General features: G+C 38.7%; 2 protein-coding genes across 22 annotated transcripts in view; one reads left to right on the top strand and one right to left on the bottom strand.

Annotated features, from left to right (window-relative positions):
* The window catches only part of SDCCAG8 (SHH signaling and ciliogenesis regulator SDCCAG8), a 253,284-nt gene extending 249,031 nt beyond the window's left edge, over positions 1-4,253 (bottom strand). For all 11 annotated transcript variants that reach the window (XM_040451836.1, XM_040451834.1, XM_040451837.1 and 8 more), the window contains exon 1: positions 3,814-4,253. In XM_040451836.1, the coding sequence (XP_040307770.1) occupies positions 3,814-4,009 (196 nt within the window). In that variant the 5' untranslated portion in view covers positions 4,010-4,253. The remainder of the gene's footprint in view (positions 1-3,813) is intronic.
* Positions 4,254-4,783: 530 nt separating this feature from the next.
* CEP170 (centrosomal protein 170) overlaps positions 4,784-26,298 on the top strand; it is a 126,019-nt gene continuing 104,504 nt past the window's right edge. For 6 of the 11 annotated variants that reach the window (XM_040451832.1, XM_040451831.1, XM_040451825.1 and 3 more), the window contains exon 1: positions 4,786-5,002. The gene's annotated coding sequence lies outside the window, so the exon portion shown is untranslated. Of the gene's footprint in view, positions 5,003-5,231; positions 5,426-26,298 lie in introns of those variants that run through there. The other 5 variants (XM_040451833.1, XM_040451828.1, XM_040451826.1 and 2 more) reach the window with 3 other exon arrangements.

The raw sequence follows: 26,298 nt of genomic DNA, 5'->3' as shown, positions 1-26,298 counted from the left end.
TTACTGACGAGGAAACAAGAATCCAAGAACAGTTTACTGACTGCCTCAGGTGACACCGATAGTTATTGGCAAAACCATAGTAAGACTTCAGTGACCCGGCTCCTGCTTCCACATTCTCCTCTGACTCCACTAGACTCTTACGCAAATTCAATCTAGAGCCCAGAATGCCAACCTGTTGAAAGAAAATGAGGAACCAGTATCTAAAATGCCGGTTAATGGCTAAAACATGGAAAATGTTGTATTCTTGTCACAGTTCAAGTTTGTTCCATATTTCTTTATGCTCACCTAGCCAAAGGTGGTCAGGACCTACGTGAATAGGTGAGTCATGAATGCAGTGCTGTTGACACAACTGTACCCACAGCTAACACTGCAGCAATGGACTAGACATCATTGTGTCATTAAGGCTGGGACACTGCTCTTCTAACAAGTTCTCTCCTTCTTTCTACTACCATAGCACTACATTCAGGGTACAGGACTGAAAACAGCCTGGATTCCCTGTTAAATTGGTTTTTCTGACCCTTTCTTGGCTATGTACTAGTTATTTTATATCCTTGTGGCCTTGTACAATGGGAGATTTCAATCAGATTTCAATGAGAGAAGAGCTATATGCTACTCTCCACAGTTCCTAAGACAATCCTCAGTCCTTCTGTAGGTCTTGAATGCTAGCTGCCTATATTAACCACAAAGGGGATGAACACCTAGCCATACTGCCAGGTGACCTCCCAAGTCACTTTCACTTCTACATTAAGCTCTGTGATTCTCAGGGTACATGGGACATGTCCACTTCTCCCCACTCTGGAGACTTTCAGATCACCTACTGTGAAGCAATAACATTACACATCTGAGGGGCAATGAGGCCTTCTAGTTTTTCTGTCAGAATGCTTACTTTGAAGGACAGTCACTAAATCTCTCTAACTTCTTGCAGTGGGGGCACAGACAGACAAGCCAAAGCCAGAGATCCCTTTAGAGAGGATAAAGAGGGGTCACATCTGGGAAGCCTAAGGAAAAGGATGAGGGGAGTGTGGAGTCTGCAAACAGGTTCCCTCCTTCCATGGCTGCTCTAAGATCACAGGTCAAGGACAGGCAAGAATCCCACTCAAGATTCATAAGAAAGAAAGCAGGTTGACTCTGCCTTTCAAATGAGAACTTCAAATTCTTAATATACTATAATAGTCCCTATAATTACATTTAAAGCAAAGAACTGAGGAAAAGCTATGAAAATGAGGGATTATCATAGAAAATTGTGAAAGCATTTTGCGTTTCTATATGGCTACTTCCTGGCTGAATATAATTGAATGGATATTAATAACGATTACATGTACAGTTATTTAGGAACCAGAGAAATAACATGTGAGGAACGACCAAGAATGCTTATGAGCCTTTCCTTAAGCACAAACAAGGCAAAACATTTTGGGGACATAATAGCAGATAAACAAAGACAAACAAAGCAAGAAAACCAAAACAAAATAAGACAGAAGTACTTAAAATTACCTTTTATCTGATTGTATAGTAACAGAATTCTCAAGTTATTAAGCACAAACACTGAAAATAATGAAGTTCCACGTGTAAAATAATGCCACTGTACTTTGTTTATTCAGAAGCACAAATTTTTATATGTGTGAAGCAAAGAACTTCTATATGTGTTTTAACTCAGGATTGGTTGTTTCCTTCCATGTGCTATAATTTTTTTAAAGTTTATTTATTTTGGGGGTGGGGGCAGAAAGAGACAGAGAAAGAGAATCCCAAGTAGGCACTGTGCTGTCAGCAGAGAGCCCAACACAGGGCTGTGAGATGATGACTTGAGCCAAAATCGAGAGTCGGATACTTAACTGTCTGAGACACCCAGGTGCCCCCATAAGCTGTTATATAAACCAAATAAAGAAAAAAGTTAAAATGCTACTAAATAAATAATAAAATAAGTCATGAAAACCCAGGAAAAATTTCAGGATCCATTTCCTGATTTGTTGTTAAAACCATCACTTAAAAAAAAACCTTTAACTTTTTTCTCTTCTTTATGTTTGCTTCTGATTATAAATGTTCTTTACTATCACACTACAGTTATAATTTATCTCTAAATGTATCATCTTTGAATGAAAACTCCCCACTCTATATAATTACTGAAAGCAGTATTAGTTTGAAATTAACTTTATTGCATTAAAATGCCTAAAATTAAGCCCCCAATGCTTTCATAAAGGTTCAAAATAAGTCAAGAGGAAGAGCAGCATTAGCAGAAACTTATAACAGAAAACAAATTGTTTTCACCAACCTCAAAAAATCACTCATTATCATTGTGCACGGTACTTTTCTTGCTTTCAAATGAGAAGTTAAAAGTAGTTATTTCTGTATCTAACAGCTCTTGAAATACCAGTAGGCTGATGAAAACATTCATCAGGACCAATTATTTTACTCATGCAGTTTGAGCATGAAGAATATTGACAGTTTGTAACACGTTGACAGATGGAAACAATACATAATAACCCTTACAAAATCTAGAGTTACTAGAAGGTAAACTTTCTAGTCTCTTCGAAAAATCTTCACTTTGCTGCAAGTCCCAATTATAAATAGCAGCTGACATTTAATGAGTGCTTATGTGCCAAGCAGTGATTTTTACCCTTATTCTCTGTCATAGTAATCTGTCATTATTTTATTTATTGTTTTTCCTCCCACTAATCCAGAGGCTCCATGGGGACAGGGACTCTGTCTACTTCTTTATTGTATCCCCATGGCTAGTATGCCTTACACATAGCAGGCACTGAATTGTTAAATGACTCATTGTTCTAAACACTTTAACTTTTTAAAACTATTGGTCATGGCCTAGAGTGTTAAGAAAATGCAAAAGAATAAGTGGAATGTATTACTTTTAGTAGAATATTCTTCAATGAAACTTTTACATGTATATGTCGTATCTGTGTAACAGCAAAAAAGAAAAAGGCTGAAAATCACTGCTTTACGTGGATTATTTCATTTGCTCCTCACAATAACCCTGTAGACAATACCATAACTTCTACTTTAAAATAACAGAACTGAGGTTTCCAGATGGCATATATGATGTCCATGATGATAGAGCTATCTACAAGTAAGAACATCATTTCTATAAAGACTCACTCACAGGGTACCATACTAAGAAAACCTGAATTAACTAAGCAAGGTTTCAGTAATAGTAATTGTGCAATGATTAATAAAGAAAAAAAAAAAAGGCTTTTAAGGGATTCAGTCCTGACTGAATTTAGTATCTGGCTTAGCCACTAACCAGCTATGTGGACTTTGGACGAACTTAATCTCTTTGCACCTAGATTTCCCCATGTGTAAAAGAGGGGTATTCATCAAGTTAAGTTTTAAATGACTTGACGTATGTAAATAGTTTAGACCACTAAATAGAAACTGTTCTGATTAAAATAATTAGTATTTCCTTTTTCTTGGTCCGAAAAATCACATTCAACCCATTGCACTACAGTTGGAATGTGTAAAAAATGTGAATAAGGAATTTACTGGATTAAAGAGCAAAGCATGGGAACTGGGCAAGTTTGGAATAGAGCCACCCAAGAGGTTCTGCTGGACTTGGGTGAGAAAGATGCTAAGTCAAGCTCAGGGAGTTGGTCCAGGTAACTATGGGAATCAAGGGAAACAACACTGCTTAACTGTAAAAACAAACACAAACGACTTCATCTTCCCTCAAGGATCACAGCAACATCCATCTTCCTCTGCATATTGGCTGGGGCCAATCCAAGGTGTCAGGAAATGCACCTGGGTCAGCTCCCGCCCAGTAGGGCCTGGTACCAAGGGGCTAGGGCGCAGAGGTTCGGCGCAACTCACCCCGGAGACTCCGTTGATACTGCCCTAGAATCTCCTCCAGGGTAGAGTTCTCCGGGGACTTCGCCATGCACAGACTCGGGGCCCAGAGATGGGAGTTACGTAGGGAAATGTCCGATGTCGCCCTTCGGGGAACCAGAGGCCTTGGCGCCGGAGTAGCACCCGCCAGCTTCCTGCCGCTGCTGTCACTGGGGAGCATGGAATCCCGGTCGGAGCTCGCTGGGGGCCCTTCCCACCCATTCGCCCTCACGGTTGATTTCGGGAGTTGTAGTCCGCAGACTGCGGGCCTGCAGTCACGAGGCTCCTAAAAGGCCCTTCCAACTGAACTACAATTCCCAGAGGTCATTGCGCCTCAAGGTTTGGCGGTTTGGCAGCCAGATCCGGTTGCCAAGAGACTGCCTGGAGGCTCCGCCCTTTTTCTGTAGCCCAGCCTGGCTCAGTCCTGCCTTTATCCCATCCTGCTGTTTGGACCACCCAATCGACAGAAAGCTCACTGAAGGTCTTGACTCTTCTAAATTTGCTGGCTTGCAGTTGGTCCTTGAAATTTCTCAAGGACACAAATAACAAGTTCTACACCCTTCAGCCGCGACATCTGCCAAAATGGCCAAATACATTCTCAAGAAAAAGAAGCTTTATATCTTCGAAACAACCTAGATTGTGAAAGCGGCTGACACTACAATTCCTAGCATGCCCCGCAACCCGACCTCCACTTGGAGTTGGCGCACTGCCCTCTGGGAACTGTAGTCCTTTTTAGTTGCGGTCCCGGCCTTACACCAGGGTCCTCTTCATTGTTCAAGCTGGTTTTTTGGAGCACGCCTGCGCAGTAGGCAGCTGGAGAAGCCTTTGGGTGAGACCCTCCACACAGCCCCTTTTCATTGTCTGCGTTTGGCGCCTGCGCAGTAAGAGATCGTTGGGACGGCCGGAGGAGGGGATAGGGCCGGGCTCCTCGCCCTTTCCCCAGGCGCCTGCGCACTGGGCGGCCGCTCTCTGCCGTTACCGCTATGTGTGGGGCGTGTGTGGAATAACGTTATTGCCCAGCGGAGCTCAGGGCCGGGAACTCGACCGCAGCGGCAGCGACGACGACGACAGCGGCGACGACGACGACGGGGTGGGGGGAGGACGGCGTGCGAGAGACTCACGGGACGCGACGCGCCCCGCCTCCCCCGTCCGGTCCCTCTCTCAGCGGTGAGGGGTAAGTGATGCGCTCAGCGGCTCGGCTGAGGCGCTGCCGATGCCGCCGCCGCCGCCGCTTCCCCACATCCTCCGGGGTTTGCAGCGGGGGCTCGGGGCGCGGCCCGCGGCGGCCGGGGTTGCTTCCCCGCGGCTCCGCACGGCGCCGCCACCCCCTCCCTTCCCCTCCCCTCCCCTCCCCCACCCTGCCCCCAGCCCCACCCGCCGTCCCTCCGGGCCCGCGGCCGCCGCCTCTTCCCTAGGACGTCTTGAGTCGTTTTCAGCCCTCTCTCGGCTTTGTGCAGCCCTCCCCCCTGCGCCCTAGCAGTTTGCTAGGGGTGCGGGCGGAGCATCGGAGGGAATGGCTGTGCTGCCGCCGGGGCAGGGATTCCCCCCCCCCCCACCCCCGATCCGAGCAGCTAACAGTGCCGGCCCTTTCTGTGAGGTTGGTCTGGCGATGTGGGGCGGTTTGGGGGAGGTCAGGCGAGGAGCCCTCCGGACGCGGCTGGAGGGCGTGGAAGACGTGGAGTCACGCACCCTGCCAGGCGACTGCACCCGCGCTGGCTCTGGCTCTGTAGTAAACCCGGGGGAGGAGAGAGTGGCTTCCTGTCGGCTTCATTGTCCTAAGATTCAAATGTGGGGTTTGGGTATGCTTCCCGTCATTTTATGCATAACACAGGGCGGGAAGACGTGGGATTTGTATCCTAAGTTATAAAAACTCTGGGGTTTTTTTTTGGGGGGGGGGGATGGTGTTTAGCAGAGTTTTATTTATTTGAAGAATATAAGCCCCTGGAAGACAGGGACGGTGCCTGTGCAAGCATTGCCAAGGTGATAAATATAAAATTACCAGATGGCGAGGAAGAGTGGACTTAGAAAGGGCCTGACGACGAGGCTGTTGTGTAGCAGGGAAATGAACCAGCAGAATTGTTTTTTCGATGGGTGGGTAATGCATTCACGTTCCTAAGGGAATAGATGAGGCTTCATCTTTTCGTTTTGTTTTTTGAGCAGTCAAGACAAAAAATAGGCCTGCTACCTTTCTGTTCCTGATTTTGTTTATAAATACTTTTATTCCCTTAATGAAAATTCACTCGTTTGGGAAACATGTAGTGAGGCAGATGATAGGTGATTGAAAATGCATCTTTTAAAATGATTTGATCTTAAGCTTTCAATGCTTACAACCGTTTGCTGGCGTTAAAACCAGGGGAAGAAAGAATGAAGCAGGATGGGGAGGAGCAGGTGGAGGAATAATGGGAGAGGAGAGACTTACATTGTGAGTACTCTATGTAAATCTTCAATGATACAACCCTAGCTGGACATGCTTCAGGAATTTAGTAATTCAGCTCTGGAAATACTACATTGCAAGGGACAAATAATTTTGTATTTTTCTGCCGTTATTTTTGAAAAACTAAAACCAGGGCTGTTTTTCATCCTTCCTAACTTCGTAGATACGGTAGAATTTTGATGTTTTAAAACTCAATCTAAGTGCACTTGACACAGAGGAGGACCCTCAAACTTGGGAAGTTCGCTGATTTGTCTGTCCAAGCCTAACTGCTAATGAAAGGGCAGAGCCAAACCAAGATCTGTGCCTGCAGAGTGCTCTTTCAGTTTTGTCCCTTAGTCTTCCTACCCTGTGAAAATTTGTGGAAGGCTTCTCTACAGCTCCTTGAGTTGTCTTTGACGATCAAGTTCATTGATACTCTAGTTTGTATTAATCTTGCCCTTTTCTTCGTGATGTAAAAATAGTAATTCTGCTGAAGTGGAGCTTTAGTTTTATAAATTAACTTATGATGTAAGGAAAGATGCCCTACCAGGGGGTTTTCATAAAAACAAACTCTTGGAAGCTTTTCCCTACTACTTGTTAGTAACCACATTTTAATAGCATTTCCTAACATTCAGCATTAGTTGATAGCGTGATCAACTCTGTAAGCTGTTAAAAATAAAATTGCCAGGTAACAAGAACCTGTGAAGTTCATTTTTCTCTTCTATTAATGAATTATATTATTTGCAACTTGCCTTTTGAGAAAAAAATCTTTGTTGAACTTTTTAATCAAAATTAAATTTGTGTGTGTTCATTGAGCTGGTTTTCACACAAAGTGCTTTTTTGCTTTATAAACTTTTAAATTTTACATTGCATTTCAACAGACTTTTAAAAAAGAATTTAGTAATAGGCCTTTTAAATTTTAGCTTACTTAAAAATAATCTGTTGTTAAATGCAGCACGGGGAATTATATTAAGTCAAACTTTAAATGTATTTTACTGGTAAATTTCGCTGTTGTCAATTACTTTGTATGGAAATAAAGAACCATCTGTGTTTTCTATCTTAGCATTAAAATAATTAAATTTATACTACAAAATTATACATTATGCCCATTGATGCAGATATCAAAGTGTATTTAAAAATCCTATGCTCAGTGATCTATTTTCTTTATTTCAAGTATCTGTTTCCTTTTATCACTGAAGAAAAAACTAGTTTTATTGTTGCATCTGATAGCAATCAGATATCACTCATCTGGTACTCAGCACTGTATGTTTAACCTTGTTAACATGTTTTTTTATTCAACAAAATTCTCCTGTAAAATAATTTTTACTATTTTAATTAATGAATGATTTTCTCGAATGATTTTGTTCTTTATCATGAACGTTGGGGTTTCAAGGAGTGTCCTAATAAATACTTAACAGACAGCAGTGTACTAAATTGCCAGCTAAAATATCTGTACAGTTGCAAATTATTATGGAAGTGTAAGTATAACAAAAGAGCAATTAGATACCATCTGAAAAATCCTTGGTGGGTAGGTAATATTGAGAACATCACGTGTTGATGTGTTTCAGTAAGAATAATGAGTTTCTTATGGAGAGAAACTTCAGACCATCTTTATTCCATATACTTCGGTTAATAACCAAGATTTCTAGTAATCAACTACCCTTGTTGAAGTGGGATTTAATTTATTGACTCAAATATTTCTTGAGGGAAGTGCTCAGCAATGAGTTAGTCGCTGTGGTCAATACAAAAGAATAAGAAGACATCTGTTTGGTAGTAGAGTTGATTAAACTAGGTAGATATATAGTCTAGCTGAAATGATTATGCAGCAGTATATCTATTTTGTAAAAAATTTTTTTGGCTAAAATGAATGATATGGTCAATGTATACCAATGATAAAGCCCTCTTTTATGTCAAACAAAGGTAGAGAGGAAAACAAAAGCAAAGCTAAAGAAAACCTTACAAAAATTACTTTAATCCATATAGGGATTGTACAGAACATGGCAGTGGAAAGAATCTGAAGCGTGCATTGCTTAGGTTTGAGAAACAGAATATGAAACATAGCAGAGAATAAGTCATTATTTCAGTATATCAGTAAGAAATAATGTAGAAGACGTTACCCTTTGGGACATGATATTTGTTGAATAGATGACAACAACCTACCATGTATTGAGACCTACTAACTGCCAGGCGGCAGGTGTGTGTATGTGTGTGTAATTAATGCAAGAGTCTTGTGTATAAGGTATAATTTTACACATTTAAATCTGAGAATATTTGAAGCCCAGAGTTAGTGATAATTTTGCCTCTGTGTCACACATTACTAAGTGGTAGAGCCTATAACTGAACCTTTGTCTTTTTAACAAAAGCCTAGATTTTCACTCATCCTTTTTGGTAAATTAAAAAAGCAAAATTTACTCTTTTCTGATTCACAAATTTTTAGAATTAGAGGAGACTTTAGAGTCATCTGGTACAGTGTACCTCCTACTACAAATATGTCTGAGACTTTTATTGAGTCAGCTTCTCCAAGAACAACACTTCCACGAACAATGAGGCATAAGATGTCTCATTTAGCTTTTGGAAAGAGTAATAGGAAGGTCTTAATTAGAGCCGGTATCTGCTTTCCTGTGTAACTTCTCCCCATTGGTTGTAGTTTTGTCTTAAGTGTAGGCCACAGTAAGGTTTTTCTCTACCAGGTCTTCTCTTTTCTTGTTAAATACTACAACCCTAACAACTTCATGTGATGCTGTTCCCTCTACCTTTCTCATCTCTGTCAACTACATTCAGTTTTGTTGATGCTGTTCTTTTTGTTCCGATCTTGTTTTTATATTTAGTTCTCCAGTTATGGTCTAAAAACAGTGTAGTGAAATTATCCCTTTCTTTAATTCAAGCTATACGCTTGTGTTTACAGTCTAAAATTGTGTTAACTGTTTAATAACCTTTGCTACTTCTAAGCAAAAAAAGAGAAGGAAATGTTATATGGCTTTTCAAGTTATATTTATACAATTCAAAAGATTATTTGAGACTCTGTATTTCTACTTTTTTAATGTTAAAATGACCTTTCTTTATGAAATGATAATATGTAGTAAGTTTCTTTTAATATTTGCCTTGGGTTTTTTGTATTGGTTTGGTTCTTAAATGAACAATGAAAAGTTGGCAACCTTATATTGTTTTTCATTTTGTTTTTTGAAAAATCTGTTTGGAAACCACTGATGCAGTCATCATAAGCGAGTGTCTTTTCTATGTTAAGATTTCTCCCATTCTGTAGATGATTTTTTGAAGCACTGTTTAACCCTTTCAAGTATCATCTCCTTGAATGTAGCCATAGATAAAACTTGTCGAGATCTTATTGAATCATGATTCTGTCATCCAAGGGATTAGCTTCCCTTCCTGCCTTTTAGACATTTATAAATTTAACATACCAGCCCTCTTATGTCTTCATCCTGGCCGTGTACTGGATATAGCCAAGGACAAAGCTGTGCAGATTTATAAATAGAATAAATGTAGCATAAATAAAATATGCTTAAGAAAAGAGACAACACAAAGATAATGAAAGCCATTTGCATGGTTTTTTGTTTGTTTTTAGTTAAGGGGAAAACCATTGTATTCTCCAGTACTGGGTAAAGCTTACAGTCTGTGGGGTGATACAGATAATTGTATAATGGCAAGTCAAGTAAGCATAGGTGTTATGAAGAAAATTCAGAGTAAAGGGATAGGCTGTGATGGAGGACTGCTATTTTTCATTTATTTTTAAGTAGTCACTCAAATAGAACATTCAAATGGTTCCCAAAAAATCAAACTTCTAAGAACAAATAATGTGAAAAATCCTCATATCCCTCAACTTGCCTGCTGAGTTACCACTTACTCTAATCCAGTAGATAACTTTTTATTATTTCTTGTGTATAATTCCGGTGAATTTCTTTTTCAGTTTAAGCAAATATAATGTATATTCTTAATCTGCTTCCCCTCTTTTACACCAAAGACAACCTCTTCAGACAATATTCTGTACCTTGAGAGCTTCCCGTTTTAGGAGTGGTTAAGGAATACTGCTCTCTGAGGAGGTGACGTTTGGCAGAGACTTGTGGTAGGTCAGGAAGTAAGCCATGGAGGTGAGTGGTTGGACTGTGCAGTGGTCCTGAGACAGCAGGGATGGGTGAATTTGGTGAATATAGATACCACTGGCTGAAAGTGAGTGAGCAAGAGGAAGGAAGAATAGGAGGAAATGAGACTGGATAGAGATTGCGTGGTTTGATTTATTTCAAGTGCTTTGGGAGTTCATTGCAGGGTTTTGAGCAGGGGAATAACAAAATAATTGTGTTACATTTTTAAAATGTGGTTCTGACTGTTTTGTGGAGAAGACTGGAGGGGAAAAGAATGGGAACAGGGGGATGAGCTAAGACATTTGGAGTAATCCATACTAAGATGTTAATGGTTTTGACTAGAGTGATAATGGTGGAGATAGTGAAAGTTGCAAGGTTGTGAGTTTTTTTCATGTTGTTTAAAATGTCTGTTAAACATCCAAGTGGAGCTATCAGGTAGACAGTGGAATACATGAGTCTGGAATTCAGAGAAGTTCAGACTGAAGATATTCAAATCTTAAGCATCACCAGTAGACTATATTTAAAGCCATAGGATTGTAAGACATCACTTAGTTTGAGAAGAGGTCCAAGAATTGAGACCTGCTACTCTTCAATAGTGAAAGCTTAGCAAGAGAGACTGAGTTCCCCAGAAGGATTGAGAAGAAGTTGCCAGTGAGATAAGAGTGTGCTGTCCCAGGAGCCAAGTAAAAGAAGTATTTGTAGAGATAGGGATGTTCACTCTATACTGCCTTTGATCACCTGAACACTCCTTGTAAACTGTCTGTGAGAAGATTTTGTTAGACCTCTCCTTACTCTTACTAGTTTTTGATGGGGATGTTCACAACTATTCCCCAGAAACTACTAAATCTAAAGCCCTGAACAAAGTTTTATGTGTAAGTAGGCCCCTGCTGTGTCTTAGATGGATGGATGTGGTTGCTGCTGCTACTGAGGTTTGAACAGGAGAGACAGCACTGTTCAGTGAGAAGAATCTGCAGTCAGGATTGATTCAGGGTCACTACCTGTGTGATCTTGACCATGTCACTTAATTTCAGAAGTTTGGTTTCTTCCTCTGTAAAAATAACACTAGTGGTAGTCCATCTACCTCGGAGGTTTATTTTGAGAAACAAATGAGGTAGATGTAAATAAAGCAAATGAAAGGGATGGTTGCAGGTAGGAATCTCCTCCCATTGCCCCAAATGTGGCACCACTTGGTGGTGGTTCACGTGAAGAGATATTTTGTTAGGGGTGAGGAATAGAAACATTTTTTTCAATCAGACACTGTAGGAATAGTTTTGTACTTCTTCATTTCATCCCCGTTAGGCAGTTTTGCACATTATTTTAATGTTCTTAGAAGTGGAGAGAGACATGATGTGGGAAAGAGGCTTTGAGAGAATGACTTTTCCCCCAAGTCCTATGCTCATCCTTCAGTTCTAGGCACAGTGTCTACATGAGAATGAAGTCGATAAAAGTAAGCAGGCCAGCTTTCTTGTTTCCAGGCCCACAAGGAACATTTTCTCTTGTCACTGGCTTCTTTTCTGGAAGGTGTTTTGCCAGCTAAGGGTTTGTCACATCTCCCATGGAAGAGTAAAGTACAAGTACAAATCGTACAGGTTGTTAGGGGTCTTTGAGGCAGCCAGCTAGAAGCTGAATTGAGGAGACAGTGGACAGGGAAAATGAGCATACTTGATATAAAGTATTAAATACTTATTTTGGTGAAAAAGGAGTATTGCAGTTGGAGGACTTTCAGCAACAGTCTTAAGCGATAAAGACTTCGAGGCAATTGGACTGTAACTTCAAAATATCTATCTCGAGGACCCTATGTATTATTATTTGCTCTGGTTACTCAATAAACACTTCTCATTGGATAAACAATGCATTGCAAATTGAAGGTCACCTTATTTTTTCATGCTTTTAGTTTTCATATTAAAAAACTAATCCTTGTCTATTGCAGATATTTAGAAAATATCATTATGTCAGGAAGAATATTCTCTTGTAACCCCACTAGCCAGTGATGCCACTGTTACATATTCTTGTTGATTCTGGTTTAATCTGGTGATATTTTATCATGAGATTAAACTTTCCAACCAGTTTTTCATGGTGGTATAGGAGTCCATGTTACCAAATTTGTAATTTACTTAAATTCATTTTTTCTAAAGTAATGTTCATCATTGTATATAGTTGTAACAACCAACTCCTTTATAAGTCATATACATGGTAAATATTTTTCCCAGATTGTCATTTTCCTTTTTAAATTTGTTATTTTTATCCAACAAGGATTTTTAACTTGGGTATTTCTCTTTTCCTTTTTCCTTTATGAAGTAATACCATTGCACACAGTTTTATTATATACATACCTATATTCTTACAGAATTCATAATGTGAATATGTGCAAATGTGTTATTTTCTCTAAAATGTATTTAGGTGTGTGTGTGGGGGGGAGAGAGAGAGAGAGAGAGAGAGAGAGAACACACAAGAGTATGTGCACCTTTCGTCCCAGTACCATTTATTCTGTAACTCTTAATTATCTCCAAATGTCCTTTTAGTATGCATAGGTTTATTTCTGGATCTTTTATTCCTTCTGCCTGTCTACCTATTCTTGCACTGCTATAGTACTACCATGTTTTATAACATAGGTTTATAATGTCTGTTTATCAGCGGACAGACTGTTCTGTCTACACTATACTGGTTTTAACAGAATTTACTTTGTTGTCCTTGTATGCTTATTTTTAAGTGCACTCTTAATCCCCTTCACCTGCTTCACCCATTCCCCCCCAACCACCTGTTTGTTCTCTGTAGTTAAGAGTCTGCTATTTGATTTGTCTCTCTTTTTCCTTGTTTTGTTGCTTAAATTCCACAAATGAGTGAAATCTTACGGTATTTGTCTTCCTCTGACTGATTTCACTTAGCATTGTGCCCTCTATCTAGATCCGTGCATATTGTTGCAAATGGCAAGATTTCATTCTTTTTTATGGCTGAGTAGTAGTCCATTGTATATTTGGGGATCTTAGTTTTGATAGTATTTTCAGATCTGTTCAAGTTCCTACCTATTATTTTAGTCAATATGTCATTTTCATTTTCCTAGAAGTTTATTTATTTGAGATTTTCAAATTTAGATGCACAGAGTTGTAGTTTTTTTATAAATTTAAAAAATCATGTCCGTTGCCATAACCTAAGCATTTTTAAGTTTATTTATTTGTTTTGGGGGAGAGAGAGAGAGAATGTGTGTGTGTGCATGCGTCTTAGCCAGGGAGAGACTGGGAGAGAGAGAGAATTTCAAGCATGCTCCTTTACTGTCAGCACAGAGCCAGATGTGGAGCTCCCAAATTGTGAGGTCATGACCTGAGCCAAAATCAAGAGTAGGATGCTTAACTGACTGAGCTACCTAGGAGCCCCTGTGGTTACATCTTTTTATTACGAAGCCAAATGTTTATGATGATTGAAGAAAAATATCTGTTAGGGATTTTAATACTTTTTAAAGAATGAGCTTCTGATTTATCATTTTTATTTTTGTGTTTTTAATTCATTAATTTGTTTTTAAATCTTTAATCTCTATAGTTTGTTGGATGAGTTTATTTTTATTTTTTCTAGTGTAGTAGAAAACACTTATAAGGCTTTGAATTTTGCTCACTTCACTTTGGGTACATTCCTTAGATTTTTATATATATAGTGTTCTGAGAGATTACTTTTTAAACTATTCTTTCATTTCACTTCTCTTGTATTTATTTTTGAGAGAGAGAGAGAGAGAGAGAGAGAGAGAGAGATTGATTCTCAAGTAGGCTCCACACTCAGCATGGAGCTTGACACAGGGCTCAGTCTCACAAACCGTGAGATCATGACCTGAGCCAAAATCCAGAGTTGGACACTTAACCGACTGAGCCACCCAGGTGCTACAAAATTTTATGCTTTCTAATAATTCATTTTAAAACACATTTTTAACAACTCTCTTGTAAAAACAAATTCTCAGATGCAAAAACTTACATTTAAAACAAATAAACTCTTGCAGCATACAGTAATACATTAACACCTTTTTTGAAAAGTTCATTAATTTTAGGACATAGCATTCTGAAAGGCTAAGATATCCTTAGATTCTAGTGGGCATTTGTATTTTATATTCCAACTTTGCTGTGTGTACAAGCAACTCTGCTTGTAAGAGCCGGATTAGACGTTTTCTTAACAGGAAATAGCGTTTTTAAAAGTAGTAAACCTTCTTTCCAAAATGAGTTGCTGTCTAAGGGTATCATGTTCAAAATCCAAAAGTTGCATTGGCCTTGGAAATTTGAATTTACTAATATGGGTACTGAATTCTGTTACAAAATTACTTTTTGGTTCGCTGATTTGAGTTTTTCGCTGATATGTACGTATACCTTATGACTCTAAAAAGTAAGATTACTGGGACACCTGGGTAATTCAGTCAGTTGGGCATCCAACTTCCCTTCAGGTCATCATCTCATGGGTTTTGAATTCCAGCCCCACATTGGGCTCTGTGCTGACAGCTTAGAGCCTGGAGCCTGCTTTGGATTCTGTATCTCCCTTTCTCTCTGTCCTTCCCCCTCTTGTGCTCTGTCTCTCTTTCTCTCACAAATAAATAAACATTAAAAAAAAATTTTTTTAAGTAAGATTACTATTTGACAGAATTCAAATATAATGATCAAAATCATTTCTTAAAAATGTGTAAGTATTTGGCTACACCTGTGTTGATCCAGCATAGATGAGGAAGCAAAAGTAAACTTTCATCAAACATATGTCAATGTCAAAAATAAGGACTGAGCCTGGGTGGCTCAGTCAATTGAGTGTCTGACTTCCACTTAGGTCATGATCTCACAGTCTATGGGTTCAAGCCCCACATCAGGCTCTGTGCTGACAGCTCAGAGCCTGGGAGCCTGCTTCAGATTCTGTGTCTCCCTCTCTGTCTGCCCCTCCCCTGCTCACGTTCTGTCTCTCTGTGTCAAAAGTAAATTTAAAAATTTTTTAAATTAAAAAAAAAAGGACAGAATAAGGGCTAATGTCCAGAGAAGGGAAGAATAACTAAAATGTTTATTAATCAGAGTCTCTAGGCACTTGATAGGAACAAAAATTATTTACTTCTTTTTATATGTTGAATATTTTTATTTGATTATGTGAAAATGTCTGATCTAAGTCCCCTAAGAAATGAATATGAAATTAATATATATCAATGAAATGCAAGATTATCATACCTTTTTATAAGATTCTCAAAGATCTAATGGGAACAGTAAACTGGTTCAAATAAAAAACTTAACATTAGAGGGGCGCCTGGGTGACTCTGTTGAGTCCAACCCTGGTTTCAGCTCAGGTTGTGATCCCAGGGTTATGTGATCGAGCCCTTCATCAGGCTCCAAGCTAAGTGTGGAGCCTGCTTAAGGTTATCTCTCTCTCTCTCTCCCTCTGCCCCTCTCCCCTGCTCATGTGCATTCTCTCTCCCTCTAAAAAAGTAAGGGACTCTTGGGTGGCTCATTCGGTTAAGCATTTCACTCTTGGTTTCGGCTCAGGTCAAGATCTCACCCTTTGTGAGATCCAGCCCCATGTCTGTGTGTGCCCTGAACAGTGAGGAGCCTGCTTGGAATTCTATCTCTCCCTCTTCTCTGCCCCTCCCACCATCAAAATAAAGAAATAAACTTAAGGAAATAAATTTAAATTAACAATAGAAATCTCAATAGGATTTTTATTAATTAATTTAATGTTTATTTTTCCTTTTGCTAATTTACCCCATAGATTGGTTTTTAATAGTGTGACATGATTTTATTCTCCATTGCAGTTATAGGGAACCATTTTTCTGTTAAAATTGGCAAAACTGGGGGCGCCTGGGTGGCGCAGTTGGTTAAGCGTCCGACTTCAGCCAGGTCACGATCTCACGGTCTGTGAGTTCGAGCCCCGCGTCAGGCTCTGGGCTGATGGCTCAGAGCCTGGAGCCTGTTTCCGATTCTGTGTCTCCCTCTCTCTCTGCCCCTCCCCCGTTCATGCTCTGTCTCTCTCTGTCCCAAAAATAAATAAACGTTGAAAAAAAAAAAATAAAATTGGCAAAACTGCAGAGAAAAAATGGGGGTCACAGGAAGATAGGAACCAAATTATTTTCTTTTGAGACAGTCATTTGTATAAACCTGTTTGTTTTATAAACTAAAAAATATATATATCATTTTATTTAATAAATACTGTCATCAGATATCTGCTCCAGAAAAACCAGATGGCTTAGTTATTTTCTGTCACAGATGACTTTTGAGGTTGTTTCCTGATCTTAGGGTAAATTTGTCAACATGGTGTGAATAAAAGAGTACTTTGTACAAGAAGTTAGATCCCCATTTTAGTTTTGGCATTATACCTATATGACATTGAACAAGTCTTTAATCTTATAGTCTCATTTGTTCATTTGTAAAAAATAAAAGACTTAAACTCTCTTATTTCTAAGGTTACTCCCAACCTTTAAAGCAATATGGTGTATGTGAAAATTTCAAAGTATTCTTCAGTGTTTTGTTTATGGCCCATTTAGATACAAAAAGAGAGTCAAAGGATTGGAAGGATGTCTGTGGTGTTCAGTGGCACACAGAGATGCAGAAAAGGGGAAAAAAGGCTGGATAGAGGAGGAAAGAAAGGTAGGATTGAAGAGAGACAAGGTGAACTTTTTTTTTTTTTTACATGTATCCTGATATTCATTTGGACTCAGAGTATTATTTCCTAAGAATCATTGTCCTTAAAAATACCAATATCTTGGGGCACCTGGGTGGCTCAGTCTGTTGAGTGTCTGACTCTTGATTTCAGCTCAGGTCATGATCCTAGGGTCGTGGTATTGAACCTTGTGTCAGTCTCTGCACTGAGCATGGAGCCTACTTGGGATTCTCTCTCTCTTTCTCTCTCTCCCTCCCCCTTCCCTCCCCCTCCCTCTGTGAGCTCTGTCTCTCAAAAACAAACAAACAAAAATACCAATATCTTTTAATCTATTATAGCTGCTTTTTATCCTCAAACTTGGAGAGCAGCTCTTCTCCAAATGAAATAAATGTCAGTAGGACATTACTCTTTAACTGTGCGTGGGGATTCCCTCCCTTAAAAGAATTGCTTTCTCAGAAATATTCACACCACAAAATATTTCCAGCGAACTATTACATACTTAATGGCGTATATCCTGGTAAACGATAACGTAATTGCTTTAAGCATTTATAGTCTATTTAATTATAATATGAAAGAATAGACTTAGAGTAACAGTTGAAATGATGGTTGAAAAGTTTTGGCCTAGAGATAGGCTTGTTTACATGAATGCTATATACCTTCATAAATGAAAATGTGAAGCTCCTTATGCTGTTGTAATCAGATCAGAATTTTTCTTTCCAACATAGGTTATTTTTTGTCTGCCTAATCTGTGAGTTTATATTCTGTAGGTATAAAGTATATAACTAAAGCTATTCTGTTAATGTAAATAATCATGTGATTCCTGCTTGTGTAGAGCTGAGTAAGCTGGGGTAGCCACTAGCAATATGTGAATATTTAAATTTAAATTAATTAATATTAAATAAGTTTTCACAGATGCATTTGCTGTTCATATTTCAAGTGCTCAATAGTTACCATGTGGCTAGTGGTTAAAAAATTGGATGGCGTAGATCTAAAACCTTTCCATAAGCACAATTTTACTGCATAGTACTGTTTTAGAGATACTTATCAGCATTATAGTTTTACATGAAGGTGAAAAGAAATACTGCAAAATATAGGCTATTAACATTTTGTTACACAATAAATAAGCACGTTTATGATATATATGAAAATACCCTTGCTTTTAACACACTCTAAGATTCTTTATTCTGCAGTTTGAAGATTGATTATGGTTTTCATGTGTTGTCCTGACCCTGTGGTTGAATTACGGTAGTAGTTATGAGCAGAACTATTTTTAAAGGGCACATTAGGCAGTGATATTGTGAAATTCATTACAGACAGATGGCAGAAACAAGAGAAATTGGTGTCAACTAAGAAATTGTTGAATTAGGAAAGGTGAATCAAAAATATTTGGCTTTCAGGATCTTACAGACCCTCAGTTCATACTGCCTTCTCCCCCTCCTGTAGAGTCTGTTAAACTGCTTTGTGCACCTTTTCCTGCTCCTAGTGATACATGACCTGACCAAGATTTTCAGATCATTGTTGTTCAGTGAGCCTGGAGATAGTGTACCATTCTTTCAGATTCTAGGTTTCTGATCCATGCTGAACCCTGTTTACTAAATTTGCATCATTCCTCCAGATGAGTCAGCTGACATTTGATTCTTGTCTACAGATGTCTGAGGGAGGCAGTCTTGGAGCCTATTGGTGGCCAAGCAGGAGGGTAAGAGGTAGATTAATTTGCATGAACCTTCAGTGTTTGAGGCTCAGAAAGATAGTGTCAGAGAATATGTTACCAGATAAAATATGTATTTCTTCTCAGTCATATTCAAATTCTTACACAAAATCTGAGTTTGTGGGAATTGGTATCACTAGCATCACTGTAAGATATACCAGAGGACAGTATGAAGAAGACTGTGGTTGTGAGGAAAAGCCCAGACCTTGGTATGTGAAAGCCCAGGTTTGGATCCAGGTGGCTCCTGTTGACTAGATTTGTGACCTTGGGTGAGTCCTTGAACTTCAGCTTTCTTGAAGGGAAAAAGGATTTTCACACGTATGTTCTGGGAGTTAAATGAACCCTGAGAGTGTGAGCTCTTAGCATGGTTACTGGCACAAAGAAGGTACCTGGTAAATATTTGAATCTGAGTCTTTTTTTGTTTTTAATTTGTTTATTTTGAGAGAGAGCACAAGCAGGGGAGGGGCAGAGAGAGAGGGAGAGAGAGAGAATCCCAAGCACTGACAGTGTGGAGCTCGATGCAGGGCTGGAACTCAAGAACCTGAGCTGAAATCAAGAGTTGGATGCTTAACTGTCTGAGCCACCCAGGCACCCCTGAATTGGTCTTAACTGATTTGTTGGTGTAAAACAGCAAAGTTGTGCAGTTCTGCAAAAGAAAGTAAGTCAGACTTTGCATTTTTCATAAACTGGCAGAGAAAACTTGGCAAGAACTTTTAATGCCTAGATAATTTATGGAAATATATGCTTGTTTTCTCAAGCATTTTCTTTAAGCACTTTATAAAATGATTGTTATGAAGAAATGTTTTATTAAATCACTAGCTTTTTTTTATCCAAACTAAGTCTTCTTTTGAAAATATGTAATAAACTCCGATATACAATATATGACTATTAATACTGGAATGTCATCTTCCTTTTTTTTCTTTGTGAAAAGAATTTTCACACTTTACTTAATTTTAGGTGAAAGTTGTAAATTACAGTTTTTCTGAATACTTGTCTCAATATTTGCTTTGTTTTTTAAAAAAATTAATGTATATGGCAGATGATAAAGGTAAAATTTGAGGCACTCATTTCAAAGTAAGCAGGAGTACATGAAAACAGACATTTTCCCAGTACCAAGTTTGTTCACATGAGTATAGAGCAAGTATCTTGGTAATTACCCAAAAAAAGCACAGCTGTGGATTTATTGTTTTGGATTAACTGTACGTTTCAAATGGGGGTGGAGCTTTAAAAGAAAAAATTTTTCCCAAGAGTATATTTTTCATCATCTGTTCCAGGTCAAGTTAATTATACAGCAGAGCTGAATTTTTTAACATGTCACTTTCTCAGAGATGTTGGCCTAGACCATCCAGCCTAAACACCCAACACCCTAAAACTGTTAACATCATTCTGTTTCTTTGTCTTTTCATGTTCCTGTCTTCTCATGGTCACTAAAGTGGTCTTACTCACTTACTTAGCTCTCGTTTGTCTATTTTTATTTTTGCTTTGATGAGAGAAGGAACTTTTTCTATGTTGATCATCACCCCATTACCTTTAGTGCTTAGTACTTAAATACTTGTGAATGAAAAAAAAACCAGATTAATTCATTTTAGAGTGCTCTATAAAATGGTGTCCTCATGTATAATTGGTACATAATGTTTATGTCCATTTTCTAGAACTTACAATAATTTTTGTAATTAAAATAAATTATGTGAGTGTATGTATATGAATGAAGTTCTTAGAATGGTATATGGTACATGGTCTATAAATGATACCTATTATAAGTAAAAGATTATAGATAATTAGGTCTATTTGATTTTATAACATATGATCAGTCATACCTATACCTTATTTGATCCTGAGTCTTCAGCTGATATGCATCCCAGAAGGCAGAGACTTTAATGTTAAGGATATTTTCCACTAGGGATTTAGGGGGAAAATGTAAAATATGAATTTTGGGTTCATACATTTGCTTAAAATTTATTCAGTTATCTTTTGGGTACCTGGTATGATGGCGTAAGATATGGTATTAATAGAAGCTTGATTTATAATCGCTAAAACTTGGAAGCAACCCAGATGTCCTTGAGCAAGTGGATGTATATACATAAACTGTGTCTATCGAGACAGTGGAATAGTGTTCAGCAGAAATGAGGTATGAAGTCATGAAAAGATATAGAGGAGCCCAGAATGCATATTAGTAAGCGAAAGAAGCCAATCTGAAAAGGCTACATGCTATGTATGATTCCAATTATATGACATTCAGGAAAAGGCAAAACTATGGCAACAATAAGAAGTTCAGGGGTTGCAGGGAAGAGATGACTAGGCAGAGCATAGGATTTTTAGGGCAATGAAAATACTCCATGATACCATAGTGATATATCCATCGCTGTGTCATCAAACATTTGTCTAGTTCCATAAAATGAACAACACCAAGAGTGAACTGTAATGTAAACTATGGACTTTGGATGATAATGATGTGTCAGTGTAAGTTCATCAGTTGTAAAAAATAATCACTGTGGTGAAGGATATCGATGATAGGGGAGGCTTTGCATGTGTAAGGGTTGGGGGTACTGGGACATCTCTGTACCTTCTCCCTGAATTTTGCTGTGAACCTTTAACTGCTTTAAACAAATAAAATCTTAATTAAAAAAAATTTTTTTTCTAAAAGCCTGTATGGCAGTTAATGCAGCGGCTTAGTTCACTTTACTGCTTATTTTTTTTTTGTAATTCCATTTAGTTAACACACAGTGTAATGTTAGTTTCAGGTGTGGAATTTAGTGATACATACAATACTCAGTGCTCATCACAAGTGTCCTCCCTCATACCCATCACCCATCTAACCCATTCCCCACTCACCTCCCTCCAGCATCCCTCAGTTCTCTATCGTTAAGAGTCTTTTTCCTAGTTTGCCTCTCTCTTTTTTTCCCCCTCTATGTTCATCTGTTTTGTATCTTAAATTCCACTTACGAGTGAAATCATATGGTATTTATCTTTTTCTGACTTCTTTCACTTCGCATACTACTCACCAGCTCTGTGCACATCATTGCAAATGTCAAGATTTCATTCTTTTCTATGGCTAAGTAATATTCCATTGTGTGTATACATACAGATCTTTATCCAGGTATCAGTTGATGGACATTTGGGCTCTTTTCCACAATTTGACTATTGTTGCCAGTGCTGCTATAAACATCAAGGTGCATTTATATATCCCTTCAAATCAATACCTTTGTATCCTTTGGGTAAATACCTTAGTTTTACTGCTGGTTTAAATGACAATTTCAGGAAGTGAAATTTATTGCTTTCTTTCCCTTTAAGTTTTCACTTATTTTGTTATGAAAATCCTATTTTCTTTCTCCCTGTTATGTATTCATTCAGGAAACAGAGCTTGAACAAAACTGGGCCAGGCCCATGAAGATCTTTGTCACCCTTTGATGCCTCCTGATACCAGAAGAAAAGTTGTCACTTGGATTCATCAGTAGATAATATTTTATTGAAATAAGAATTGGATGCATTGGACGAAAGCATTTTTAGCTGTGTAGATTAATAGTTGTTTTTTTTTTTCCATTTATTTATTTTTGAGAGACAGAGCATAAGTGGGGGAGGGACAGAGAGACAAGGAGACACAGAATCCGAAGCAGGCTCCAGGCTCTGAGCTGTCACAGCACAGAGCCTGACATGGGGCCCGAACTCACAAGCTGTGAGATCATGACTTGAGCTGAAGTTGGATGCTCAGCCGACTGAGCCACCCAGGCTCCCCAATAGTCTTAATGCTACCCCAGTTATTTCTTACTCTGCAATAGCAGGACTTGTGGGGTAGGAGGAAGTTCATACTCTAAAGCCATCTGGTGATGAATCAGCGAGCCGATTGCCAGAAGCATAAGGATAGACTGCCCTTAACATGTGTTTTAGCTCCAATAATTACATACACTGATGATCATTTACAGAATAGCTTTTCAGTCATCTGAGTTAAACTGCTCTTTGCCATGGATTATGTTCTGTGTTATTTCATAGTTCTGTTGTAGTGTTATTACATATCCAGTACAGTGTTGTCTGTCTCACAGAATTCCAGTAATTAATAGCACTCGGATTCCTGCCATTAGTCCTCAGTTTTAAGTGACTGGAAGCAACATGTTTCAATATAAATAAACAAAAGCAGTAAAGTATCTGGAAGGTTGAAACTTAGAAGTGTAGTTGAAGCTGTGTGTTCTGAACATCTGTAGTTTTTTTTTTGTTTGTTTTTTTTAATTTTTTTTTTCAACGTTTATTTATTTTTGGGACAGAGAGAGACAGAGCATGAACGGGGGAGGGGCAGAGAGAGAGGGAGACACAGAATCGGAAACAGGCTCCAGGCTCTGAGCCATCAGCCCAGAGCCCGACGCGGGGCTCGAACTCACGGACCGCGAGATCGTGACCTGGCTGAAGTCGGACGCTTAACCGACTGCGCCACCCAGGCGCCCCTGTAGTTTTTTTTTTTTTAATTTAAACCTTAAATATTAGATTTTTTAGTACATTTGTTTCTGAAATGAGCTAGAATCTAACAGGAGAGTCCATTTTTAAAGCCAGTAATAGCTATCAGGATCATGGAAACCAGACTGTGATTCTGACCTCCAAAGATCAGGGCTTTAAGCTTTTGTCCAGTTGCTGCTGGAAAGAAACCCGTGTGACAAGGAGATGAAGAGTCTGCAGGAGGCACCTGAAGGCAGGGGCGGAAACTACGGTTTCATGACTTTGATTGTACTAATGGTTAAATGATTAATTTCTCACCTTCTGTCCCTGGACATTTCCATGTTACCACCTCAGGAAGATTTGCCACAGCTTCAGAACTACTCATTCATTCATTAAAAATAGCTTGTCAGGGGCGCCTGGGTGGCTCAGTCGGTTGAGCATCTGACTTCAGCTCAGATCATGATCTCATGGTCCGTGGTTTCGAGCCCCACGTCGGGCTCTGTGCTGACAGCTCGGAGCCTGGAGCCTGCTTCAGATTCTGTGTCCCTCTCTCTCTGCGCCCCACCCCTGCTTGTGCTCTGTCTCTCTCTCTCTCTTTCAGAAATGAATAAACATTTAAAAAAAAATTTTTTTTTAAATAGCTTGTCAGACACTCACTAGAGGTGAAACAGTGGGCCGGGCTCTGGGGATACAGAGGTAAAGAAACATGACTGTAGTTCAGCTCTGCACTGACTTGGAAGAATACCACGCCCAGTGTCACCATCCCCGTCCAGGGTAATGACAACCTCCTGTTTGCTCAAGCATTACTTTAGACTTACCTCTCTCATGGTATCTACTAACCAGCATTCCCCGGGGACTGAGTTCCTTGTGGAATGCTACCGTTTTTGTTTTGTCTTTGTGCACCCTAAATGCCCAAAGTGCCCGGATTTTGCATGTTTCTCAATAAATATTTACTGAAGGAACTGGTGATGGAAAAAGATTTTTCTTGTTTTCAAGAGATAATCTACTAGAGACATTATCATATCGTAGTACAGTATCATTAATGCTATAAATTATAGTTTAAATAACAGCATAAGAGATGTTTGAAAAGTATTGTAAGGCTACAGAGGAAAGAATGGCTTACTCTGCCATGGGAATAGACTTACAGAAAGGCATCTACTTTGTACATTGTCACACACTGAGATTTCTTGAATGCTACAATTAAGCACAGAAGATAGAGACTAATGTAACGTTGTATCATGTCTAGTTTGCATTTCTAAGGCTCTAGGCTTTGATAATTGTTACAGTGTTAGAAAAGTCCGTGAGGATTGCTGGTAAGGGTGATGGAAGAGATTTGAGTTGTGTTTTCATTTTGTTATTCATTTTAAATGAAGCAGATTGTATCTATTTTTCATTAATAGGCTTTCTTTAAAAAAAAATTTTTTTTTTAATGTTTGTTTATTTTTGAGACAGAGAGACAGAGCATGAACGGGGGAGGGGCAGAGAGAGAGGGAGACACAGAACCGGAAGCAGGCTCCAGGCTCTGAGCCATCAGCCCAGAGCCCGATGCGGGGCTCGAACTCGTGGAACGTGAGATCGTGACCTGAGCTGAAGTCGGACGCTTAACTGACTGAGCCACCCAGGCGCCCCTCATTAATAGGCTTTCATGTTTATAATTCTTAAGTGAAATTTCCTGGAATTTTTACTGCTTGTAATTAAATCTCTTACCTGTTTTTCATATCCAGAATATACATACATATTTAGTGTTTTGTTCATTTTTCATAATTCTGTGTAAAACTCCTCGGACCCTGAACTTGTTTAGCTTTTTAATCTAAACCTAAGCCATACCTATCTGTGTTAATTATATGTTTCATGGTTAATGGGTCAGCATACACCATATGGTCTAATCCCTGAAACATTACTAGTAGCTTTAGGGGCCAGTCTTGTAGGCTTTTATATTTCTCATTAAGTTAAATTCTTGTATTATACTAGATAGCAAATAGTAGTGCTAAAAGAAATAGTAGGCAAAAAGAAATAGAAAACTAAACAAATAAGCCTTCACTAGGTCTCCAATTTAAAAACAGAGTAATCAAAGCAGAGAGAGGGCTTGAGTGGATTTTTTTCCAATTACATTTTTTTAATTGTGGTAAAACATACATAATGTAAAATATATCATTTTTTAGGTGCACCATTCAGTGACATTAATTGCACAATGTGTATTATGTATAAAATGTGTATTATGTATGTGCATTCACAATTTGTAACTGATACCACTATTTCTAGAACATTTTCATCACCATACTAAACAAAAACTCTCTGCCTGTTAAACGGTAACTCTCTTTCTTCCCAGCCTCTTGTAGCCTCCATTCTCCTTTCTGTCCGAATGAATTTGTCCGTTTTAGGTACCTCATAAAAGTGAATCATACAATATTTGCCCTTTTGGGTCTGGCTTATTTCACGTAGCATAATGTGTTCAGAGTTCTTTCATGTTGTAACATGTGTTAGAATTTCATTTCTTTTTATGATGCGATAATCATTGAATGTACAGATCATATTTCGTTTACTCATTGCTGATGGACACTTAGGTTGTTTACACTTGTTACCTACTGTGAATAATGCTGCAGTGAACACTCGTGTGCAAGTTTCTGTTACTCCATACTTTTTAGTTCTTTTGAGAACTAAACACCCAGGAGTGGAACTGCTGCATGTTCAGCTTTTTGAAAAACCACAGCAGCTACACCTTGTTACAGCCCCACCAGCAGTGCACAAGTGTTCAAGTTTCTCCGTACCCTCGTCAACACTTGTTATTTTCATTTTTTATAATAATGGATCACACACATTCTAATGAGCGTGAAGTGGTATGTTATTGTGGTTTTGATCTGCATTTCTAATGTTAGTAGTCTGGATATTAATCCCTTATCAGATAAATAATTCGCATACATTTTCTTCCCTTCTTTTCACTGTTTTGATAGGGTCCTTTGATACACAAAAGCTTTGAATTGTTATAACGTTTGATTTATCTCTTTTTTTCTTTCGTTGCCTGTGATCTGGTGTCATCTTTAAGATACCATTACCAAATGCAAGGGTTGTGCAAATTTCCTCCCGTTTTTTTTTTTCTTGTTAGAATTTTGTATAGGTTTAGATTTGTGATCCATTTTGAGTTAATTTCACAGATGGTTAGGTAAGTAGCCAACCTCATTCTTTTGCATGTGAATATCTAGTTTTCCCAGCACTGTTTGTTGCAAAGACTGCCTTCC

Source organism: Herpailurus yagouaroundi, unplaced genomic scaffold, assembly GCF_014898765.1.
Source record: "Herpailurus yagouaroundi ecotype Mexico unplaced genomic scaffold, PumYag 205, whole genome shotgun sequence".
NCBI lineage: Eukaryota > Metazoa > Chordata > Mammalia > Carnivora > Felidae > Herpailurus > Herpailurus yagouaroundi.
Note: the sequence above shows the minus strand (reverse complement) of the source record. Positions and strands in the feature narration are given on the sequence as shown.